The 25,173-nt window shown below is 41.2% G+C and overlaps 1 protein-coding gene across 1 annotated transcript in view; it reads right to left on the bottom strand.

Moving 5' to 3' along the window:
* Window positions 1-25,173, bottom strand: part of ncor2 (nuclear receptor corepressor 2) — a 299,537-nt gene that overhangs the window by 74,388 nt on the left and 199,976 nt on the right. The window contains 3 exon segments of the mRNA XM_051921547.1: window positions 372-514; window positions 13,524-13,586; window positions 22,187-22,356. Coding sequence (XP_051777507.1) covers window positions 372-514; window positions 13,524-13,586; window positions 22,187-22,356 — 376 coding nt within the window.

The following is a 25,173-nucleotide window of genomic DNA, read 5'->3' as shown; positions in this document are numbered from 1 at the left end:
GTACTTTCTTTATTTAAAACATTTTCAGTGGTGACACATCACCTTTACAGAAGAGGAAGCCACAAGTGTAATGTGTCACTAGAAAAGACAAAATGGACCACGTCTCAACCGTGAGTTATGAAGCTTTGTTTTCCTTCCCAACATTGAACTTTGTGACTGGGAGGAAGAGACTGATCACATCCAATATCTAAAAACCTACCATAATGAAGTAAAATTTTCATTGGAAGCATCTCCTCATGCATGCAGTCTCCATTTTGTGTAAGGAACAAAGTCGCATTAATTGTGGGCTTCAAACCATGCATACAATATTAGAGGATGAACCTCTGTTTGGTCTCATAATGTCTATTTAGAATCCACAGTACTTCACTTACAACTTTCATTTTGTGCTGTTGTAGGATCTCATCCAGTTTCTGCCTTTTCTTGTAATTGAAGTAGAAGTTCTTGCACTGGGACACCGTTTTTGAACCCACCATTTTTGCAATCGCAGACCAGTTTCTGCCATGTTGAAGGAGCCCTGGACAGAACAGCAAAATGAAAAGGAAGTTAATAAGGACAAAAAAAAAGAAAAAAAACTAAAAAATATTTTATTTACACCGTACCATTCTCATGCTCAAATTGTTCATAGCTAACAGTAAAGTAGGAATTCAAGAACAGAAAAATATCAAAGAAATAACCATAGATACCTACTAATATCAAACATTAAACACCCAATGAAAAATAAACACACGAACCACAAATTTCTGAATCAGAACAAGAAACGATATGCCAGAAATCAGTACTGGTGTCACATGATGCCTACACCAGGTTTACTGGTGGTATATAGTATATTACAAATCGGCGCTTATGTACGAGTCTGTCTTGCATTGGGGAAGAAAAACAAACACAAATGAGCAACTCATCCTAAACAAACCTATTACTAACAAGCTTTATACAGTAAAACCTTGGATTGCAAGTAACTTGGTCTTTTTGCAAGACAAGCTAAAATTTTTAATAAATTTTAACTTGATAAACGAGTGAGGTCTTGCAATACGAGTAGCCCGTATATACTTTGTCTGCCGAGTGTCACGTGATCACAACTGAGCTGATGGTTCTTCTGTCTCTCGCTACAGGATTGTGGGTAATCGTCTCCCATTCTAAGTCTCAACTGGCATGCCTCACTCATATAGTCAACATCCGCACAAGTGTATACTATAGCATTGTGACCCCGTGTGTGTGTGTGTTGTAACATGTGAGATCCTGTCATGCACCCAAAAACACAAGGCTGAGTCTCAGTACTTTAGCAACACCAGCTTTACTCAGCTTGAAACAGGAACAGCGCGGTTATTTATTGTAGCGGGATCTGCCACTGTCCTATACACAGACACAGCAGTCAGAGAGGGTCATGACCAGGTTAATGGCCAAGTAATACTGTGCCCTGCATTTATAATATTCCTTGTATCACCCATCAACGGCAGGCGCTTATAGCATGTTCGTGATCTTTTTGGATTCGCTTTTACAGCGAGCTGCTACAGCGCTGGGAGGTGGCAGTTGCTTTGGGACGTTCTGCAGCGTGTCGTCCCATTGGGTGGAATCCCAAAAGAGTTTAGAAACCTTACAGTGCGTAAAGCATTTTTTTTAATTTTGCGTCCAAGTGTAGTGATTCTTCAGGCAAAAGCAACTGTCATTGGAGAGGCTCCTTGTTAAAGTCGCAAAAAACAAAGAAGATTCCAGTGAGCTGACAGATAGCAGGGATTCCGTTAGTTAGAGTGAAAGTTGTTGTACACAATAACCCCCCTCCTCCTCCTCCTCTCTCGTCTCCCTCACACCAGCCACGATTCTTTTCAAAGGTAAAGTGCAGGTTAATTTGTTTTATGTATTTTTACTTTATATTTTGTATTAATCATTTTTATATGAATAGTTATGGGTTGTGGACCATCTGAGTTTCCATTAGTTCTTATGGGGAAATTTGCTTTGATATACGAGTGCTTCGGATTACAAGCACGCTTCCGGAACGAATTATGCTCACAAACCAAGGTTCCACTGTACTACAAACTCCAAGCTAAACTGACTAATGAGAATCTCAGGGCATAAGAAATGGGTTCATCTGTCATGTCAGAGTCTGGAGATTCAAGTGCTAAGCCTTCCATCTGAGTGATATAACCCTCTCTCTTAATTTATAATATCAAAGCATATGCACTAAGCCAGCAGCTGTCTTTCTGGGTGGTAGAAAAGCCTTCCTACCTCTGTCAGGATTCGCTACTTCACTTCTTAATACTGAATATCCCCAGCATTAGCACCAGACATACAAGTCCTGGAGTGACGTCGGTCCAAACCCCAGTCCAATTGTTAAGCAGCCATATCAAGCTCAAGAAGGCCTCACTGCTTCTCTTTCACCTAGCCACATTTTAAGTTACTTCATCTTAATAACTGGATGTTGTATGCAGTAAGGAAGCTGAAAGGGACTATAAAAGTATAATGAATAGACAACACACTCACCTAGCTCAATAAGACAAAGAAAACCCACTAAGAATACCTTTTTTAAAAGCAGGTTTTCTAGCTGTATGCCAACACCAAAGAGAAAAGTGTCTATTAGACCTCCTAAATAAACAGCACATGCAGACTGAGTACATTTTTTTCTCTCCCTATAAACTACACAGTCTCCTTTGGTTCCAGGGTCTAGTGTTATGTTACTTCTACACACAGACATATTGTTTTATTATCAGAGTACATTAAAGTTCAAAGTGTCCTTTTCAAGAGGCCTCTGCAAATAAGTCACCAAGCTAAAATCAATAGCCGTGTTTCAAAAGCAAAAGCATCTGATAAGACGGAGATAAGCAGTGGATCAAGCATCATGAGCCAAAAAAAAAAAAATTATTCAAAAGAAATGAAGGAACAAACTGCTGATGACTTCAGACCTCTGGGGTGGTGCATACAACTCATTCTGCTTTATGAGAAGATAGATTAAAAAGTGATAAGCCTGATTTTAATTAAAAGATGAATATGTGCCAATCAGCTCTTAAAATAATTGGAGAGAAAGGCTGATTGAGCATACATGTAGCAGCAGGGACCTGAATAGGGTTGGGGAGAACAAACCATCAGAGCTACATGGAGGACACTGATCGCCTACTCACAGCATCTTGTCAAAGGTACAAAACCGTCCCAAAGGATGACATGGTGGGTTGCTTCTGGGGATTTTCAGATGTACTTAAATTTCCCACTAGGGATAATAAAACAAACCAGGTTCATCAATACCTTGACAGACAGACAATCAATAGATCAGCAGCTGGGTTGATACAACTGTATATGTCACTGGGGGGGGGGGGGGGGGGGGGTGGGGGGTTTGGGCAAACATGGCTTTTTACAGAAGCTCAATTAAAAAATTAAAAATAAATATTATTCTGACAAGTAACACACAATCTCTCAAGTACACAACAGAGACTAAAAAAACCGAAAACTTCTGACTTGGCTAATTATAAAAAGAGTTGTCCCAGTAAGGCATTATAAAGGTGTATTGCCACTGGTATGACGGGCAAAGGTTTAATATCCGGTAGGGCAAAGCTGGCACAGGAAAGTTCAATAAAGGCTTAGATGAGTACTTTTTGATAAACCTAAAATGTTTTAAGTCTAAGGATGTAGACAAAATATGAATCTTGTAGCTGTACTAATTTCTGAACACAGACAGACAGACAGATCGATATACACACACACACACTATGGTCTGAACACACACCAGAATGACTATAAAACAAGAAAAACCTTCTGATTTGGCAGTCCCAGTGAGGTGCTATACAGGCGTTTCTACTTCTGGGTGCTTTTTCACCATTGGTGTTAAGGAGCCCCCATAGTGTTTCTTGACCCACATCTGCTGATAATTTGTTGGCTGAAAGTCCTCAGTGTTGGTGCATCAGAGAGAGGATGTGGAGCATTTTTCATAATGGCACTCGGTTTTGTTTTCATTCTCTCCTTTGCTCCGACCTCCAGGATGTCCAGAGTGTGTTTCCTAACTGTGCCTGCCCTTTTAATTAGCCTTTCGATTCGGTGGTCCTGTCTTGAAGTAATATTATTGGCTCAGCACACCACTCTGGCCATCCCTAGAAGATGTGAAGGATGTCACTACCTTAATTAAAGGAACACAGTCTACTAAAGAGAAAGAGCCAGGTTGGCCCTTTCTTATGTACAGTAGTTCCTCTGTATAATGAGACCAGTCATTGATGTTGACCTTCAAGTATTTGTAGCTATGCACCACCTCTACATCCACTCCCTGAAAGGTGACCCAACACAGTGGCTCTTTGATGGGGTGAAAGTCAGTAAACGGTTCTTTGGTTTAGCTGATGTTCAGCCTCAGACACTTCTCAAAGTTCTCCACCTGACTTCAAGCCTGTCTCAACCCCCTGGACAATGGCCCCAGATGAATATTATTATCACAAGTACTTCATTTCACCGCTTGACTGAAGGATCCATTTATTCATTCTCAAGACTATTTTATCAAGTTATAGGTCATGGAGGGCTGAAGCATATCCTAGCGGTACTGGGCAGAAGGCATGACAAAGTCTACTGGAGAGCTCATTTCCTCATAATAATAATAATAATAATAATTCTTTACATTTATATAGCTCTTTTTCTCACTACTCAAAGTGCTCCATGCAAGGATGGCCCAGGACGTGAACCAATGATCTCCTATCTGCGAGGCAGAAGTGCTAATACTGCACATACTCCGTGACTCCTCAGTCTAACCTGTACATCTTCAGCATGCGGTGGGTAACCGCTGGCTTGGACTTTTCAGGACGCAAGGTTCCCCACTAGCTGACTCCTCCATACAAACTGCTTTTGTTTGGGTTAATTGTCAGTATGGAGGCTTGTCATTATGATTTCAAAAGCATCGACTGTATATACAGTTTATAATGCATAGTTGTCCAATGAATAACTTTCTTACTGTAGGACAGGTATATGGCATTTAGTTGGCAAACGGTGGCTATTGGGGGCCACCAATATCATTAGAGCCAGGGTCCTGCCAGGAAGGTAAATGCCACTGCAGGAATGTTTTGCATCTGTCTACCTTCATCCTAAAAGGGGAACACGAGCCAGTATAAAGGATGCTACCAAAGCACTGATGCTTCAGGAAACAATCACACTTTGTGGTTTTCAAACGACACACGAGAAGCGACTCAGGGCCCTTATGAAAGCTAAACCGACAGCGCGCCTCAGGACAGAATGAGGAAAGCTACAGTGGTTCTACGAGCCAGTCAATGTCTCAATGACAAAGGAAGCGAGGCCAGGGTGCAAACCGCTGTAATTCTGTGCCCGCAACACGAGAAAGCATCAGAATAAAACCAGTCAGTAATCCCAGGATGAGCATTAGGTGACAGCCTACAAACTTGCCTGCTGGCTGTCACAGTAAAGCAGTCAGCTTCTTTCTTTTTGAGAAGAGGAAGTATCTATAAAACCCCAAATTTTAACTTCTCAAGAAAATTCTACTCTAAATGAAATTTCATGTCATTAAGAGTTCTGCCTGACTGAAAGCACTGGACAATAAAATTTTTTTGGAAATGCAGCTTCTCAAACCGAAATAACATATTCGAGAATCTTTAATTCCTGCCTGACGGCAGTCAATAAGCACTGAGCACACAGAACGTTCTAAAGGTTATGCTACACCAGAACCTGAGCACATTCCAGGTGACAAGACAGAAAGCATGCATGCGGTTCGAAAATAAATAAGGCTTGAAATCACCTTTATCACGATGAACTTGTCTTCAACTTGAATACCTTCCATTCTTTCTGCCAGGATCCCTTTCAAAGCAGCTGCTTTGATTTCCTTTCAGCCATGTTTACAGGCTTAGTGTTTTATTATGAGTCAGACGCTTCTACTGCAGACCCAAGCACAGGACGCAGCGAGAGAAAGTGCACAGGGCCAAAGCCCCAGCACACCCTCTGTACAAAACACTTGAGAAGTTGGCAGAGGCGCATGATCAGAACGCTCGTACAACTGTCTCCGCCTCCTCCTGGTCGCTCTTGCCGACAGAGCGCTCTCGACAAATCAAAGCTGCGCAGCAAACTCCTGTGCCCTAAATTGTAGCTGTTTTCTTGTGCGAATGGTCTGTTTTGCTTTATCCATCCACTCTGTCTGCCACGAAGCTGATGACATGAGCAAATACCAGAACACCAGTGTAAAAGCCGCTCTGCTGCCAAATAAATAAAAAGAGACTGGGGGGTTGTGTGTGTGTGTGTGTGTGAACAGCTCCCTGGCAGGGATGTGAGCAGTCTGCCAGCTGAAGATGGATTGATGCTGTTGCTAAGAGAGGGAACCGCGGGTTCTAATCTTTCTCCTGGTATCTGCCCTGCATCTCATCACAGCTGAATGCGACCGCCAGCTTTTGTATTATTAGGAAGCTGAGCCGAGCACCACAGATGCGAGCTGGCACAGCTGCAGACGTCTCCGACTCAGTACATTTTGGACATTCGCAGTGCAGAATAACCCCCAGCAACGGAAACATTTCAGCTGCTTAGCAGCCAGTGAAGCAAACTGAAGCTCCACTGGCTTTTTTTCCCCCTCCCTTCTCTTTGCGTAAGACTGGCAGGGATTATCTAACTATATTTGCTAAAGAACAGCTTTAGAGATTAAAAGACTTACATAAAAATGAGCGCTTATGAACTCAGTTCACACTGGATTTTTTTTCTTTTCTTTTTAAACGACTTCAGGTGCAGTTTGTGTTATTTTCCAGCTGATTCCTCAGACCCTACCTGACCAAGCTCCGCTCTCTCGGTCTTCATTTTTATGTGTTAAACACAGACAAATTACTTTTTAATTTAAGACTGCCAGTCCCATATTTGTAGTTACTCTGAAGATGCTCATGTTAAGTGGGGGGATTAAGCAACCACTTCAGTTTAATTTCGGACTAAGAGCCCAGGTAAGGCATATGCAGGGTCGCTGTGGGGAAGAATCTCTGTGATGGCTGAGCCAAAGATACAGGAAGAACAAAGTGGATTCCATCCTGGCTGTAGAAGAGTAGACAGAGGAGTATAACGTGATTTGTAGGTTTGGAGAAAAGCAAATGACCGTGCCCCTCGGCCTGTGGGGTGAGAAGTGCTGTAGCGATATGGGGGAACAGGCCTGCTCTTGTGTGCAAATGATTCCCTACACGAATGCAGTGACAGCTGGAGTTATGTCCAAATATCTGGTGTTAAGTTGAATTTGTTCATTGTGGGTGTCGGACTCCATCGCTCCACTCCTGTTTGTGGTCTTCATGGACAGGATATCAAGGTGCAGCCAAGGACATGAGGGTGTCCAGCTGGGGAGGCTAACGGTAAGCATTGCTGCTGTATGCAGATGATGTTGTCCTGCTTGCCTCAGCTGACTGTGACCTCTGACATATATTTGATCGATTCACTACTGAGCGTAAAGCAGCTGGGATAAGGATCAGCACCATCTCCAAGTCTGAGGTCACAGTTCTCTTTCAGAAAACAGTCAGTCACTCCAGGCGAGGGGGAAGAACTGCCCTTAGTGGAAGAGATCAAGTATCTCGGGATCGAAAAAGGGAATTTGAGATCAAGTTATTACACACGTGCCCATGGGAGTCAGCTTAAGGACTCTGGTGAAGGTAATTACCTGCTGAACCAGGTGTTGGCACTGTGGTCTAATGCCTGATCTCTTCCTTCCTCTGCAGAACAGACGACTGACATGCACTACACTGCTGATGTCACGTCCGTTGTCCAATCTCCTTCCCCCGAGTGATTAAATAACCCGGGAAACAACCATCTTGTTCTCAGTTCTGTTCCGAACTTCACTGTAAATCATTGCATGCTTCATTTTTGTGCATTCTTTCGAATTATGCGGGGGCACCAGGATGGTGTCGGAATTCTTTCACTTTGTTGTGTCTCCTTTTTTACAAAGAGGATTGGAGAGGCAACAGCTGTGCTGCGGGTGCTGTACTGGTCCGTCATGGTGAAGTGGGTGCAGAGTCTAAAGACAAAATTCTTGGTTTACTAGTTGATCTACATACCTGTACTCACCTCTGGTCATGAGCTGTGGGTAACGTGCAAAAGAATGAGTTCACGAGTATAAGGGGCAGGAATGAGGTTTCTTTGCAGGGTGGCTAGGCTCACATTCCATGGTAGGGTGAGAAGCTCAGCGATTCAGGAAAGCCTCAGAGTATAGTCACTGCTTCTCCGGATTGACAGGAGTCAGTTAAGGTGGTTTGGGCATGTTGCAATGATACCACCTGGATGACTACCCCTAGAGCTGCTCCACGCCCAACCCACTGGGGTTTAAATTAAACTCTGCGGCAGACCCTGGACACGCTTGGGGGATCTTGGCCTTCATTGGGAATACCTGAGACTTTTCCAGGAAGAGATCGAGTTTATAGCTGGAAACATGGAAGTCAGCGCTGACCAGCTTGGATTGTTGCCACCATGACCCTCCATAGGAAAAGCAGCTTCAGTACTTAGAGACACAGTTCAGGGCTGAGTTCCTTCCAAAAAGCCTTCCTTTTATGAAGACAACCTTTAACATTACAGGGTCATAGGATGCCAGAGTCTATGCTGACTGCAAGATGAACGCCAGCCCGCTGCTGGGCACACCTCCACACACTCATACTTTGCTAATTTAGAATTGTCAATTAAATTAAGCTGCATGTCTCTGAAATATGAGCAGAAACCCAAGCACCTGAAAAAAAACCCCCACACAGATCATAAAAGGAAGAGGAAACTCCATTCTGGCAAATACCCAAGCTTGGCATGGAAGTTTGGCATTAAAGCACAACCATGCTCCCCTCTGACCTTGTTCCTTTCCTTTGAACTCTAGCAATAAATACTCATCTAACATGAACCTGCCCACCCACACTTCACTTGATATCATATTGGCCCGCTGCCCTAAACTTGTATACAAACAACACATTTCCTAAAACTTTCCATGTTTCTCTGTAATTCCTATTTTCTCCAGTACCTGGAAGACCATGCATGTACCTGTCCTAATTTGGTCAAACATTACCATTCTGTCAGACATTTTAATTTGATGTGTGAACCCTCTTGTCCGTACACTTTTGAATTTTTTTTATTCCTGTAAAGATCACAGACTGCCTTACCAGACACAAATGAGGAATCAATCATAAACAAGACAACATCCTCGTGTCCTTACACAACACTTATGCACAGAGATACAACTAACAACGACCGAGTCCCCTAACAAGACTTTGTAATGTAGGTGAAAGCACTTCAAGAAAACTCAAATGGACAATGGTAGAACACATATACTCCCACAAAGACGGTGACCTGCCGGCCCCAAATAGTATTTGTACCTTATCTTCAGAAAGAACTCAGAAATCCACACTAGTTGGGCCCAAAGTCAAAACAACTGGTACTAAACACATCACAAACTTTAAAGCTGTGTTGAATCGTTTAAGTAATGCGGGGGCAGATCAGTGCAGTTCAGCCATTCCTGAAAGATAAAGGCATCCAGCAGAGTGTACAAGTGTCACAATAAATAAAGCTGCAGACAGTTCAACTTTGGTCTGCTTTTGAAACCTGGAACATTTGCATGCATTTCAGACCCAGACAGCCATGACCTGAAATGCATCCAAAAAATGTCTACTGAAACAAGGCGGCTCAGACATCAGTCAGCATTCACAGGTAATGTTTTAATGGCTGCTGGTGATGAGCTTTTAGTCTCTTTCAAGTAATGAACCCAGGTCTGAGGATATGTTGATACACGACTCTTCAGATTTCATTTTGTTTTTACCGAGCAGGACAGTGTCTTGCGATGGCATCTAAAAAAGTTATCCATACAAGTGAACATTTTCATAAATGCAGGAACTGTGCCACTCGGTATTGCCAATCCTCAAGTAACATCAGGGTCCCGACTTACAGAATTCATTTTACCACCAAGCAAAAGCAGCAGAACGTGAGAGCAGCACCTTTTCATATTATGCTGGCCTGTAAGTCCGGCTTGCTAGCTTTCAAGACGACACCCTGAGAAATCCATACAGGCCTCTCCGTCTGAGGTCTGCAGCTGGAGGATGCAAGTCAAATGCTAACATTTCATTAACTTTGGAGACATAATCCTCTCAAATCGAGGTCATTTCTACTTGAACTTGTCAGCTGGTAATTGCTTTTCAACTGCTGAATGGCAAAGCATAGCTGAATCTTTGCCAGAAAACTACACTGTTTATAATATAAACTTATTTTTATTTTATCAGAAGACATTCATAGGAACTAAAGATTGGAAGAGAGATGACGGTATTTACATGTGTACAATAATCAAAGTAAACAAACATTTTGACATAGGGAGTATTCATAAAGGGAAATCAAACCTGATCAGCTACACTAAAACTGGAAATGAGACTTCAGTCTGGAAACGTTAAATGTCAATACCTTCCGGGCAAACACAAAGAAACTGCACTATTAAGTCTACAACACCTGTCAGACACATATCTTCATGCAAGGTATCAGATACTGGGTGAGGTACAGTCACTGACATGGCTGCCATATCCTAGATGAATGAAGGAGAAGCTGTCAGTAGATTAATGACCTCACTTGTGGCTTAATTGTCACAAGCCCACATGTCAGAGCGCAACAACCACATGCACTTCCTGCTTTGTGCGTTCAGTGCTTGCACAACCTTCCCAGAAAAAAGTACAAATTAATAAATAAAAAAATTAATCATTTTTAAAAGTTGTTAAAGAGGCATCACAACATTTTCCCTGATAGTTAATTGACATGACATTTTTTTATTAGCATTTAGATCCAAAATGCATACGTTTTGCTTGTGGAACATCAACCATCCATTTTGTTTTTGTATTTAATCCCAACTCAGTATTTTTTGTCTTTTGCTTTTTTAACATTAATGCTATGACAAAAAACAAAATGTGTGATGAATAGTATAAACATACAATTAATAATCTCCTTAGCTCAATACATGTACCTCACACAAGAACATACAGGACGCCCCAGGAAATTTGTACCCAAGACAGAGGGACAGACCGCACTGTATAAATCGATGCTGCCCTTGTTGCAGTAAGAGTCCAAAGGCCTGAAAAGCTGAATAAGCACTGGCTTCTGACCCCAACGCCCTGGGTTCACAGCCAGCCCCCCAAGTCTACACTACTGCATTTTTAAAAGAAAACAATCTCAGCCCACAGTAGTGTTTTCACCTCATTTATGAACCTATTTCTCCCCAAACTAAAACGATCAAAAATGCAAAGAAGACGCAGTCGTTCAGCTACACTGGGTATCTGTACGTCACAGAAAACAAGAAGAGGACGTGTCATCCACACTGGACATTAAAGTGCAGCTTGTGTTTACACGTGGGGTACAGCAATGGCAAACAAGAACAAGAGTTAAAACAGATTGTTTTGTTTGGACTGACAATGATGTGCAACTGTTATGGAGAGTAACGCATGAGAATAATGTGAACAAAGCAGCTGAGTAAATGTAACGAGTGTCAGCCAATCAGAGGGCTACATAATAAGCACAAACCAATCAGAGCGTGACTAGAATCTGCATTTCCTAAACTTTCTGTTTTCACCCATCCACATCACAATGCTCAACCAGCGTTTTCAGAAAATAACACCTCTGGAGAGCATTTTTAAAAGTCTCCATTTTATGCGGGTTTAAAATACACCGGGTAGTGGGAACAATAGGCGAAAACAGAGACTAATGTCTGAGTTTGTACACAAAAGCAAAGTAGTGTGGACACAGCCGAAGTGTATGGATATAAAAAGGTTTTGATGCAAAAAATAAATAAATCATCAAAACAAAAGTGCACAGCCATTAAAATAAATCATTTGTGGACAAACCATCAGAAGTGTGTTTTTTTGCGTAGGCCTCTGTCAGCTTAGCACACCTACATTTTACAATTTTATCACACTCACCCCCTTGGGGCAGAGCACAAAGCTCATTTGAAGTGTGATGGGCTCTCCTACGTGCTACCGATTTTTAAACAAGTCCACAGATTTCAGAGCCATTCAACTGAAGATGTGCATAACATTCTTCTCTTTTCCTGTGCATAATACAAGTAGGATTTTTAAACATTCATAAAGCGTCTGGTATAAAAGGAACCTCAGGATACACTTTAAAAAACCCGCAGTGACAAGTTAGCTGGTGTTTTCAGGGACATCTTCAATGCCTCAATGAAAGAATCTAAAGTTTCCATCATTTGCCAGAACAACAAAACTGTCTCTGTGCCATAAAAAAAACACAAAAAACACAGGATTGTCTCAAAGAATACAGACATTCAAAACTCACTCTGGTTGTATTGAAATGCTTTGACAGACGAGCGGATTGACACACTGATCAAAACACTCCGGATGGTGTGGACCACCTCCAGTTTGCATACTGCTACAAATCAGTTCACAGAGGAAGCCATGTCACTTGGTCTTCATATCATCTTGACACACCTGGATAACAAAAATGGACACCCCAACGCCCTGCTTATAGACTACAGCTCATCATTTGATACTGTTGTAACATTATGTCTGACCATCTTCAATTTAGGACTTTGTGACATCCTTTGCAACTGGATTTTGTACATCCTAACTAGAAGGCCCTGCATGTGCGGATTGGCAGCATCACTTCCTCAAATCCCACTTGTACTCCTTATTCAACTTTTCACTGTGTGGCCAGGCTCAGCTCCTGCTACATCATTCAATTTGTCTCTTTATTAAGATCCACAAATACCAAAGAACTGGTCACATCAGGAGCAAGCAACACTATCATCTACATTGGTGCAGAAACTGTGAAAAAGGTCAGCAGCTTTAAATTTCTTGGTGTTATGACTGAGAGCCCCAAAGCACTTCCAAATATGCCCAATAGAGGAGGAATCCTGTAAAAAACCCTGGCTAGATACAAAAAAGGACCATGTACAATCTTTATAAAATAAAGACTAATATTTCACAAAAATGTTTCTTACTAACAATGAAGACCCAGGCAGCACAAAGGCAATTAAAAAGAAGTTAAAAAAAAAAATAAGGCAATCCAATACAACCAAAGTCCCAATACAGAAAGCAAAATAAAATGTCCAAAAATCACAGTGAAAATGTTAAATAACTAAAACGTCAATGCCTAGCGATTTCAAGCTGTACCACCAGGAACTGTAGAAGACCCTCCAGTTTTATAGGCTGGAGGGCAGTTCCTGGTGGTGACTGGATGGTGGCCCTGCCTCTTGGAGGAACCACCCAAAATATACATGGAACATAACACAGGCAAAGGAAATATAGCAGAAAAATAACAAAAGTAACATTAAAATAAAAAATGGCTCAAAAAAAAAAAAGACATAGAACGCTGGCTGGAATATAACATTCTGAGTCACTGAACACCTGAAATGGGCAGAACCCTTCTGGCTACCATCAAGCAAACTCATCAACACCTTTACTTCCTCAGACATCTTGAAACACCCAGATGTCTTCCTTGTCTAATAAGCAAATAGGAACACAACCTCTACAACTTCACCCTCAGCTTCAGTTAAGACCCCTGATGAAAATAAACAAAGTGCCGCCAGTGAGGCAAGAGAAAGTGCAATGACCTCACGGATAAAATTTCATTAAAGTTTTGTTTACCTTTCTTGGCAGTTTCCATTTCATCTTCTGTCCATCGAGAGCTTTCATTCATCTCCAGGTTTGCTGAAAACAAGACAAATAAATCATCAAAAAACATAAAAAGAGAAAATCAAGGCAAACTAAGGCTGTGTAGCAGCTGACTCTGAGCAGCTGTAATCAGTGATTTTCTACTCGGCCTGGTGAAAAAGTTAAATTACAGTATATATAAATATAAAAGCAGATGATTCCGTAGTGAAGGCTCTAAGTAAAAACTTACAAAGGCATTCTACTGGGTACATGAGTGTAGTGTTTGTGATTCAGCAGTGTAGGTACACTTCTGTTGACACATAACACTTGAAAGGCAAGGATTCCACAGAGTGTGGCAGCAGAAAGGAATCACAAAAATTAGCGGTCTTAAATCAACAAGTGGTCAGATAAATTAGCCAATATCTATATTTTCATAATTCACTAGAAACATATTTTAAAGACTGTCTAGTGTCTACTTTACTATGGAGATCCAGAATGTGACTGGGGCAGTTCCTCCTGTGATACCCTCTGCCAAAAACTGGTGAGATGTTTCTTTATCTTCAGTCACCAGTGGAAGTTACACCTAAAATGTACCTCCAGGAAACCTACGCCACATCATTTTGACAGGACTTTACTGTTCCATCTGTGATAAAAGAAGCAGCTTTGGGTTCAAGTGCACATACTCGTTTGCTGTAATGGCAACATATCACAAGTTTTTTCAAAACTTTATCAACTTATTTTAGAGTGTTGATCTAAGAATCAGGTCAAAAATAACAAATGACGCAAAGAACAAATTACAGGTCAAGGGTTAAGGTACACCATCATGGTCAACTGCCAAGTTTAAAACATACAGCTCCAAGGGACGGCTGGATTAGGTATGACACAGATGAACAAACAATGCATCGTGACTGTTGTTTTAAAAGAGGGGAGAGAAAATGCAGAGAAAAATTTGGCTGTGAGACTTCAAGAAAAGACTGTGAGAAATCTTGGAACAAGTCAAAAGCACAAAATTGTGATCACACGGGTACAACTTGAGATATAGGCACTGTCCTGCCAAGAAACAGAAAGGTGATTTATTTACTGAGCTAAACTGGGGGAACTATGTAAAAAAGAAAACAGAACAAATAAAAATAATCCTACCTATCAAATAAAAACGAGAGACAAGTATCAAAATCAAAAAATACAGATAAAGAGGTCAGACCTAACAAAACTCACGAGAAACACAATAACAAAGGTTTCTTTTTAATATATAATTTATTTACAAGGTTTTTATCAGTAGATTGGATTAAGGATCCCCCAGCTGATCTTTTATCCCATCACACCAGTTACCCGAGGGTCACAACCCAGGAAGCCACACCTCTAGTTACGCAGAACGTGGCGCCAACAGCAGCTCTCAAAATTATGGTGATAGAAGGACTCAAGACATAGAAAATTCCAAATGAATTCATGTGAAACCTGATCATGACAGGTGCACTTTTGATATGTGAATGTGGGGAGCATGAACGTCTGTTTCATTATTGAAACCACAGACTTGAATTGGCCATGAGGAGCACTCAGACATTTGCTCCAATAATCCAGAATGAGTTGGGTCATCAAAGAATCCTACCACAACTAAACACCTTTGAAAGATGGGGAGCAAAAGGAATTTTGGTGACTTTCTTGATTTACATGCCCAGAGTAACGAAAGAGCACACTGAAATACAGACCTCATGCAAGGGTACAGGAAACACGTAAACTAACATTGCATTTTGGAATATGAAACGTAAGGGCCAACTGAGTATGACTGCTTTTAGAAAACCGAGAAAACTGGTGAAGTTACACTAAAAAAACGCTGGGGAAGAGGTCTGGAAAGTTGATGAGAGGAGAGAGATTTAGAAAGGGCGCAGCCTATTTGGTGCTTTTCTTTTTTCTGTCATGATGTGCAGCCAGAGATTGTCGAAACACTTGGTGGAATTTAAATTAACTGATGCCATGTGGTACAAGGATCTCAATGTGACACTATAACCAGAATGGAGAGGGCTCAATAGTCAAGGGTAAGATCCCAGACCAGTTTTTAAGTGGTTTATGGGGGGCCAAGCAAACAAAACACTGTTAGAAATATTTACGTTTAACTGAAATCATCTAAGTGCTAATAATCTTTATATATAATACGCTACCGTGGCTGGCTGTCTGTCTGTCCAGGATTTTAAATCACCTGTAGCTCGCAAACCGTTTGAACTATTCACCTGAAATTTGGTACACATATACTATATGACGTCTACTATCTGCTTTCGGGGTGATGATTGACTTCCAATGTTATTCCTCTTTTAATTTTTATTTTATTGTAAAATCAATTCTCGGCAGCAGCCAGCAGTGCGCCACATGTGTACGGCGCCGTTCTCATTCCCTACCACCTTTGCCATCACTTCCTCTAACTCTTCATATCTTAAATCATTCTTGACGCAGATTGAAGACTTAAGTGCCAGTTTAAGTGAAAAATTAAGGAAAATGTACTAAGTAATTGCTACACAAACACTGACTTAATCAGTTTTAATGTGAAAAGATGCATACAAAAGAAGAGAAGAAGCGGGCCGCTAGGGCGGAGAAAAGAAGAGCTGCTCAGGAAGCAGCAAGCGCATCAACCTCTGAGCAAACGAATGCTAAACGTACAGAGAAAGAGGATGAAAACTATAAGTCAAGTGTATTCACTGCACGTTATTGTGCAGTGCGCCGTTACTGGTAAGTAATAATGCACAATATGAACGTGGATGTTCTATTCAAAATTTTATCAAATCAAAAGTATGTTAAATCACTAAGTGTAACAACCATGAGAAACGCAGCGAGAATCAGTACTGAGGGACCTTTACTTGAATTATTTGATGCCGCGCTATGTGTCAAGTGCTGGCATCTCTCAAGCAAAACAAAGCAAAAGCCACATATTGACATACTGATAAATATACAATATTAACGAATGAAACGCTACAAGCACCTGTCTTGTTAAAAAGATTATCAATAATTAAACAGCAAGTTTAACTTGAAACTAATGTGCAAAGACATGCTGTATGTTTTAGAGGGGCACGGAAACGAGGAAATAATGAGTGCAGCAAAAATTGTAGTGATTTATTTGTAACTTGTATTTTCTTTTATTAGGCAATATAAATGAAGATTACCGCCATCTTATAAGGTTATATATGGTGCCTACATTTGGTTTAAGAGCCATGTTTTGTTTGGTGCATATATATACATAAACAAGTATATCTGTATTTGTGGGGACTTCCCACTGAAACTCATATTTAATAAACTTAACATGACTGACTAGAAAGAAAAATTGCCCACTCTATTTTCTAAATCTGCATAATTCAAGTTTAGGGGTGCAAGGGGTGGGGGGGGGGGTAGCAGGGCCTCTCAAACACACCTGACACAAGCCCTTTGTGCACACCCTCTCACTTACATAAGGCATATTTAGAGTTCACTACATGCACGACTGCTGCCTCTGTGTGTTTAAATGTTTTTTTTGTGTTTTTTATTTTTTGACACTGGAAGACATCCATGGGGTTGAAGAAGTTAAACAAAACAACACCGTTACTCAAAAGGACTACAAAAAATGGCTGAAAGGTTAGTTCTGACTGCCAGCATGTACTATATGAGGCAAATAGTTAAAGGGATTTGAGAAGTAAAAAGTATGTGAACCCTTTGGAATTATCTGGTCTACTGCATGCATAAAAAGTGATCTGATCTTCATCTAAGTCACAGGTACTGATATACACAATGAGCTTAAGCCAATGGCATAAAAAAATTCTACTCTTTCATGTCTTTATTTTACAAAAGCATTCAATGTTCACAGTGGTAGTGGAAAAAGTAAGTGAACCTTGGGATTTAATAACTGGCTGACCCTCCTTCGGCAGCAATGACCTCAATCTTCCTGTAACTGCAGATCAGACCTGCACATCGTGTGGGGGAATTTGAGCCCATTCTTCCCTGCAGAACTGCCTTAACTCTTCCATATCCTTTGGTCGTCTTCTGTGTATGACTCTCTTCAAGTCATTCTACAGCATCTCAGTAGGATTGAGATCTGGGCTCTGACTGGGCCACTCTAAAAGGCCGAGTTTGTTCTTCTGAAGCCATTGTGCTGTGGATTTGCTGAGATGTTTGAGGTCATTGTCCTGTTGCATCACCCAGCCTCTTCTGAGCTTAACATGACGGACAGGCACCCTCACATTATCCTGGAGAATTTGTTGATAAACTTGTGAATTCATTTTCCCCTCAAAGATGGCAAGCTGTCCAGGCCCTGATGCAGCAAAGCAGGCCCAAATCATGATGCTCTCTCCACCATACTTGACTGTAGGGATGATGTTTTGATGTTGATATGCAGTGCCCATTTTACTCCAAATTAAGTTCTGCTTGTTCCTCCCAAATAATTCAATTTTGGCTTCATCACTCCAAAAAACATTTTCCCAGTACCGTTGTGGAGTGTCCAAGTGCTCTTTTGTAAACTTCAGGCGTTCAGCAATGTTCTTTTTTGATAGAAGTGGCTTCCTTCTTGGTGTCCTGCCATGGACTCCTTTCTTGTTCCATGTTTTGCGTATAGTTGACTCATGAACAGAGATGTTAGCCAGTTCTAATGACTTCTTCAAGTCCTTTGCTGTCACTCTAGGGTTCTTCTTTACCTCAATGGTGACTTTGCATTGTGCTCTTGGGGTCATCTTGGCAGGCGCCCACTTCTAGGCAGAGTAGCCACAATACCAAATTGTCTCCATTTATAGACAACTTGCCTAACAGTAGACTGATGGATATCTCAAATCTTTGAGATGACTTTGTAACCCTTTCCAGCCTTATGTAGATGAACAATTCTTGTTCGAAGCTCTTCAGACAGCTCTTTTGTGTGAGGCGTGATTCCCATCTGGATATGCTTCTTGTCAAAAGCTCAAACTCAAACTTTATAGTGTTTTTGATCAATCAAAAGTAATTCTAGGTTACGCCTCTGAACTCGTTTCATTAAATTGACTCCAGGTGTGCTAAATTCGGACTGCAATGAGCTTTTTAAAATGTCATTAGCTAAGGGTTCACTTACTTTTCCCAACCTTCTGTTTCACAGTTTGAATGATTTACTCAATATGGTAAAAAATTCTCTGAAAATCTGTGTATCTTTAGTTATAGGACACTGTGTTTGTTCATCATTGTGACTGACATGAAGATACAACCGTGTTTTATATGGGATTTAGACATAAATATAGAGAATTCCTAGGGGTTCACATACTTTTTACTTTGACTGTATAAAATCATGACATTCATTAACCCCAAAAAACATATTATTAAGTGAAGCTGTATTTATATATAAAAAAAAAGACTTAATTGCAGTCAATAAGGAAAGGAGGGCGGCATGGTGGTGCAGTGGTAGCGCTGCTGCCTCGCAGTTAGGAGGAGTTTGCATGTTCTCCCCGTGTCTGCGTGGGTTTCCTCCCACAGTCCAAAGACATGCAGGTTAGGTGTATTGGCGATCCTAAATTGTCCCTAGTGTGTGTGTGTGTGTGTGTGTGTGTGTGCCCTGCGGTGGGCTGGCGCCCTGCCCAGGGTTTGTTCCTGCCTTGCAACTTGTGTTGGCTGGGATTGGCTCCAGCAGACCTCCATGACCCTGTGTTAGGATATATGGATGGATATGGTTGGATAATGGATGGATGGAAAGAACAGAAATGGTGGGCTTGAAAACAATAGTGTATATGTATGAGGTAACCCTGGAAAATACATAACTTGACTAAGGTGTTTCAAGAAGCACAAAGCTGACAGCAAGTGAATTACCTTCTTTCATTAACCAAGAAACAGCACAACCTCTGCAGTGTCTTTGGTCTTAATACGTGCTGACATTGTGTCTCCTTGGACACAAGCTCTATAATGGTCTTCTTTGGCGAGGTTTAGGTTTGCACCGATTCAAATTCTCAAAGTCAAATGTTTACTATAAAATAGGTGACACAATTACGTCATGGTTATTATTTTGGAAAAAGCAGCAGTTGACTAATCACTCAGTTTACAGAAGGCTTGTGTTCAATATACAAAGCAGTTAAATGCTGTCTATTTGTTTGGATCAATGCCATCCTTGCATTCATTTCCATTAACCCACCTGCTGGCTCTGAACAAAGTCACCAATGGCCTATTTCTCTACAACTTAGGTGTGCACAAACGGAACCTGTACTTACTTCACTGAACTGCAGAACAATGATCACACAGATGTAAAACGGGGCAGCCCGAAATGGAACCCAACCCAGAATCAAGCTTAGCTTTGACATAAAACGAGCTTAGTTAAGATCACTGTCAAGGTCAGCTAAGCAAACACAAAACATGATGGCACAGACCACATTCCGAATACCCTAATGGTGATACAAAAAGATGGTGGTTTGCTTTTCTAACTATTAAAATGAAAAAAAAAAATAAAAAATGAGGGTTTCATGTAGATAAACACCATAAAGCGTACTCTGGCAGCTTTCCCATCAGACACACTTGGCAGGAGCTGCAGGATCTGTCTTGTAGCTTACAATTGCCCTCTGTGAGCGGGAAGGCACAGTGACTGAATGTGCTGTCAGCTCTTCAGCCGTGACCCCTGTGTTTGTGAAGGTTAGAGAGAGTTTACGGCTTGATCCTGTTGCCTAGTTAATTTGGGAACATCATCGAAATACTAGGCTGTCCTGGCGACCTTCCAAGGATGCTGACACTATCGAGCAAATCAAGCATTCTCCAGGGCGATCCACTAGGTGCACTGCTTCTGGTGACAGACTGCCTGCGGCCTTTGATGCAGCCACTTAGCTTGCTGCCACATCCATAGCAAATGCTGTCATGCTTCTAGTCTGTCCGTTTATTTTTTGGTCAATGCATATAGAAAGTGTGGAGCAGATGTGAAATGCAGGTGAGAGAAACTTCATCTTTGAAAAAATCATCTTCAGTAAACATTTTAAATAAATTCTGGATATACTGTTAAACTTTCATGGCTCAAGAATGGGAACAACAGTGGGCAGCACGGTGGTGAAATGATAAGCCTGCTACTGCACACCTTTCATGACCGAAGTGTAGCTGCTGTCTGAGTACACACTCACTGAGCAAATTATTAGGAGCACCTGTACACCTGCTTATTTATGCAATTATCTATTCAGCCAATCATGTGACAGCAGCACAATGTGTCAAATCCTACAGATACGGGTCAGGAGCTTCAGTTAATATTCATATCAAGCAACAGACAGAAGGGCTACGGAACCTCAGGTGACCAATCTATACAACCATAGTGAGCAGAAAAGCATCTCAGAATGCACAACATGTCGAATCTTGTGGAAAGTGGGCTACAGCAGCAGAATAGCACATCAGATTCCACTCCTATCAGCAAAGAACAGAAAGCTGAGGCTGCAGTGGGCCCAGACTCACCAAAACTGGACATGTGAAGACAGGAAAAACGTAGCCTGGCCTAATTAACTGGCTGAGACACACGGGTAGGATCAGAATTCGGTGCCAACAGCACGAATCCATGCACCACACCTGCCTTGTGTCAACAGTCCAGGCTAGTAGTGGTGGTGGTGGTGATGATGCAATGGTGTGGGGAATGTGTTCTTGGCACACTCTGAGCCTATTAATGTCAATCAATCATCGCCTGAATGCCACAGGCTATTTCAGGATTGTTGCTGACCACGTGTATCCCATCATGGCCTCAAGTTACCCATCTTCTAATGGCTACTTCCAGCATGATAAGGCACACCATGTCATAGAGCAGAAGTTGTCTTACACTGGCTTCAGGAACATGACAAAGACTTCAGTGTTCTTCAGTAGCCTTCCCAGCCAGCGGATCTGAATCTAGCAAAACACTTTTGAGATATGGTGAAATGGGAGATGAATGTGCAACTGACAAATCTGCAGAAGTTATGTGATGCAATCATGTCAACATGGACCAGAGTATCAAAGGAATGTGTCCAATATCTTATGGAACCCATGACATGAGGAACTGAGGCTGTTTTAAGAGGAAAAGGAGGTCTTACCGAGGATTAGTATAGCGGTCCTAAGAATTAACTAAGTTTACACAGTCCATCCACGATCATGTGATGCGCATGTAAAGTGGCATCTTGCTGAAAAGCTATGAAGTTCACTTGTCAGGAGAGGCCTCACACTAAGATCAACTTACAATTCAGCATGTTCAGAAATGTAGGTTAGAGGCTTTAAAATGGGGTGAAATATAGCAAATGTCCAAATGAGAGCCTGGCTTTAAAGCTTTAATTTATTTTATTTTTTTGTAGTTACTATGGCTCAAAACATCAGAATAAAAGAATGTGGGTTACTAATTTACCATGAATACAACAAAATGACAACAAGACATAGTTCAAAAGTTTGGCCTACATAAAAGAGCAAACAGGACCTCTTATGAGACGGCATAGTTTATAATTTTATAAAAAAAAAAAAAACACACACACACCACATGTTAACTAAGTGCTTTAACCGTTAGGCTTGAAATACGCAGTCAGGCCAATAACAGCTTTGTATTTTTAGTCAACTGCTATTTTCTTTTTGATAAAAGATACTTTATATTGGCCGGGTTTACTGAAAAGTGACCCAGAACAAAAACACTGCAAAACTAACCAGAACAGACACACACACACACAATTTTCTGACTGACTGCAAATAACTAACTTGGGGAAAAAAAAAATTCTTACCAAGTTCACTGTTGAGTTGCGGAGTAGCAGCTTCTTCATTTTCATTGGCCATCGAGCGAGTGATGCGACCCTTGCGTCGACCTTGGCTGTTAGCCGTCTGGCGACCTTTGACAGTGATCATAGGCTCTTTGTCCTCTCCTTCTTCTCCTGACGTATCGCCACTTTTATCCCTAAGGAAAACAAATTAAGTTAGCCGGGGCTCCCTTAAGACAAATGGGCTACTCGGGAGGTCAAGAAAGAAACTTATGTGATGGGCCCTTGAAAAAGTCACACCATCGTATACACCTTTATAGCAAATGGCAAAGGGAAGTTAAAATGTGGACACGGTCACTGCTTAGATTAGGTGGTCACTGAAGCTGGCAAAAATAGGTGATACGCTGCCATCACATTTCATATCTACCTGTGATCTGATTATTCATATTAAAAAGGAGTACAGTTAAGACAAAACAAAATGTGCATTCAGTAAATCATATGGAGAGCACAAGAAGGCTAAGAAGATTTGGACTGGTGGAGCCAAAAAGTTGAGGATGACTAGGTGAAGATATGCACTGCAATGGAGTCACACAGCATTAGATTAGAAGGAAGAAGGCTGTAGATGACATGGCTGGAAGTAGACACAGAAAGAATTCATACATCAAGACAATGGCCGTGAAAGAAACTGTGGTAGTCTGCTAAGCAAATCTCCATGGAAGGACAGAGTGTCTTCCTGACAAAGGGATCTACTTGCTGCTACTTAGGCCAATACTGGTCATGAGAAGTGCAATACTATTTTTGAAGGTCTCTAAAGAAATATTCCAAACAGCCTACAGACAACCACATGTGTCCGAAATAACAGGGACGACTGCTGCATGAGAAGCTTCAGTGTAACTCAATGCAATGTTCTAATTATGGCACAATGTTCAAAAGGAACCAATGCCTAAGAAGCATTCTAGGGATCAAATGATAGGTGGGGAGAGAAATGAAGAGCTCCATCAAAACTTAATACATTATTTCCTTGTTTTATTTATTTATTTTTTGGTCTACTGCTTTTTAAGCTTTTCACCAGGAAAACAATATTACCTACTATACAAGAAACTGAAATGTTGCGAGTGCACTGCAAAAGCTGCGTAAACTTGGCAAATTAATCATTGACTGCTTCTAATAAATCTCGAGGACTTAAACCTGCATGCAGCATCCAGCTGTACCAAAAATAGAACCTGCAGATGCAAAAAGAGCAGCATGTGAAGCTCCCAGGAAGCTCAGGGGTATACTCATCACGCCGATCCAAATGTGTCCAAATACCACCTCCTCTAGCAGTCAGCAATACGCCAACTTGTGCCCACCAGAGGTCATATGTTTAAACACCTGCCAAGTGTATGTGCTTTGCCCTTGGCTTACATTTTATTTGTTGTTCTTCAGTAAATAAAACTATATTCTTTTACATTCATTTAAATAATAAATACTGTTTCATCATAAACTAACAATTCCTTTTTAAACCTTCCCCGAATAGAAACCATGTTTGTTAAACAGAACACACTGACTGGGCCTCTTCTAACGGGGAGTTATTTACTAAGCCCAGACGTCTGTGCTGGGGTTTAGGCAGGACACCAGAAGAAGCTTCAAACCCCAAAAACAGGTAATCATGTACATGGTGCTAAGAACTGGACTGTGGGTACAACTCAAAAGGCTGCCATTAAATGTGTCCACTAAAAACATGTCACCCGATATTTCAAAAGTGGGTGATTACTGCATCCATTAAAGAAAGTGATAAAATATCAGAGTATAAATGTATAATAAGTGATCAACAGTAACATTTTAATGGTAACAGGCCTTGCAATTTAGGAACATGAAGGTTTAAAGGAAGAGTAGCTACTGCCAAAATAAAAAATATCACAGGTAGGGAAAGGATCTAGAATGTAGGCGCCACTGCTCAGAAATCATCCACGATTACAACACTAGTGGGTGTGAAATATTCAAGACACAGTGGAATCAGAAAAGTATTCATGCCTCTTCGCTTTCTGCACACTTTTATTTAGTTTTGAACAGACATGTTTGCCATTTGTGCCCCTCAATCTAAATTCAATAACCTGTAATGGTGAAGTGAAAAATATGTTTTCAGAAAAGTTTGCCAATTTAATGAAAACCAAAGACAGAAATTGGACTCTTGGATGAAGTAAATAAAAAATTAGTCAACTTATTTGGCAAATGCACCTGAATGTGACGCCATGCTGATGTTGTCTATCTTGTTACAATATTGAACTTTTGGAACTTTCTATGCCACCGCATTAACAGGTCACTCAGTGCGACTATTTTTGAGTGGTCATCTGCTGAGAGGGTGATTAGCTTGTCATATTCCCCTCTCTCTATCTCATTCATCCTTTTCTTATTCATAATATAACACCACACTCCTTACTGCCTTCATTTAACAACAAGTAAAAGAAACGACAAAAATAAAAAACGGAAGATGCAAATATTGTATAGGTGTTAAGCTTTGAGGTTCTTATAAAGTAACTAGCCAACCCGCGGTGTAGCATACGCTGCATAATTATGTATTGATGGGTGAACACTTCCTGAAAGACACAGTTGTCCAAATGGGGTTGGTTTTGAGGATACGACTGTAGGTGAATTAAAAGATGGAACTCTGGAGAGGGCAACATACAATACAGCGTTTTACACGCTGCATACAGCGATTCACATTGAAGCATAGACACTGCTAAGACCATGGGATACCCTTCGCAAACTGTTTTATACGCTGCATACAGCGATTCACATCCGCAACAAATATGATTCTTCTTAGATGGTCCTGTCGCGTCCACCCTCGCTCTCGGAGCATACACACTGCCTGGTTATGTGCCCGCTCGCAAGAGCAACTAACAGAGACCCGCCCACCAACCGTAAGACCATGGGATACCCCTCGCAAACTGTTTTACATGCCGCATACAGCGATTCACATCTGCGACAAACAAACTGTTTTACACGCTGCATACAGCAATTCACATCCGCGACAA

This window comes from Erpetoichthys calabaricus, chromosome 18 (assembly GCF_900747795.2).
Source record: "Erpetoichthys calabaricus chromosome 18, fErpCal1.3, whole genome shotgun sequence".
NCBI lineage: Eukaryota > Metazoa > Chordata > Cladistia > Polypteriformes > Polypteridae > Erpetoichthys > Erpetoichthys calabaricus.
Note: the sequence above shows the minus strand (reverse complement) of the source record. Positions and strands in the feature narration are given on the sequence as shown.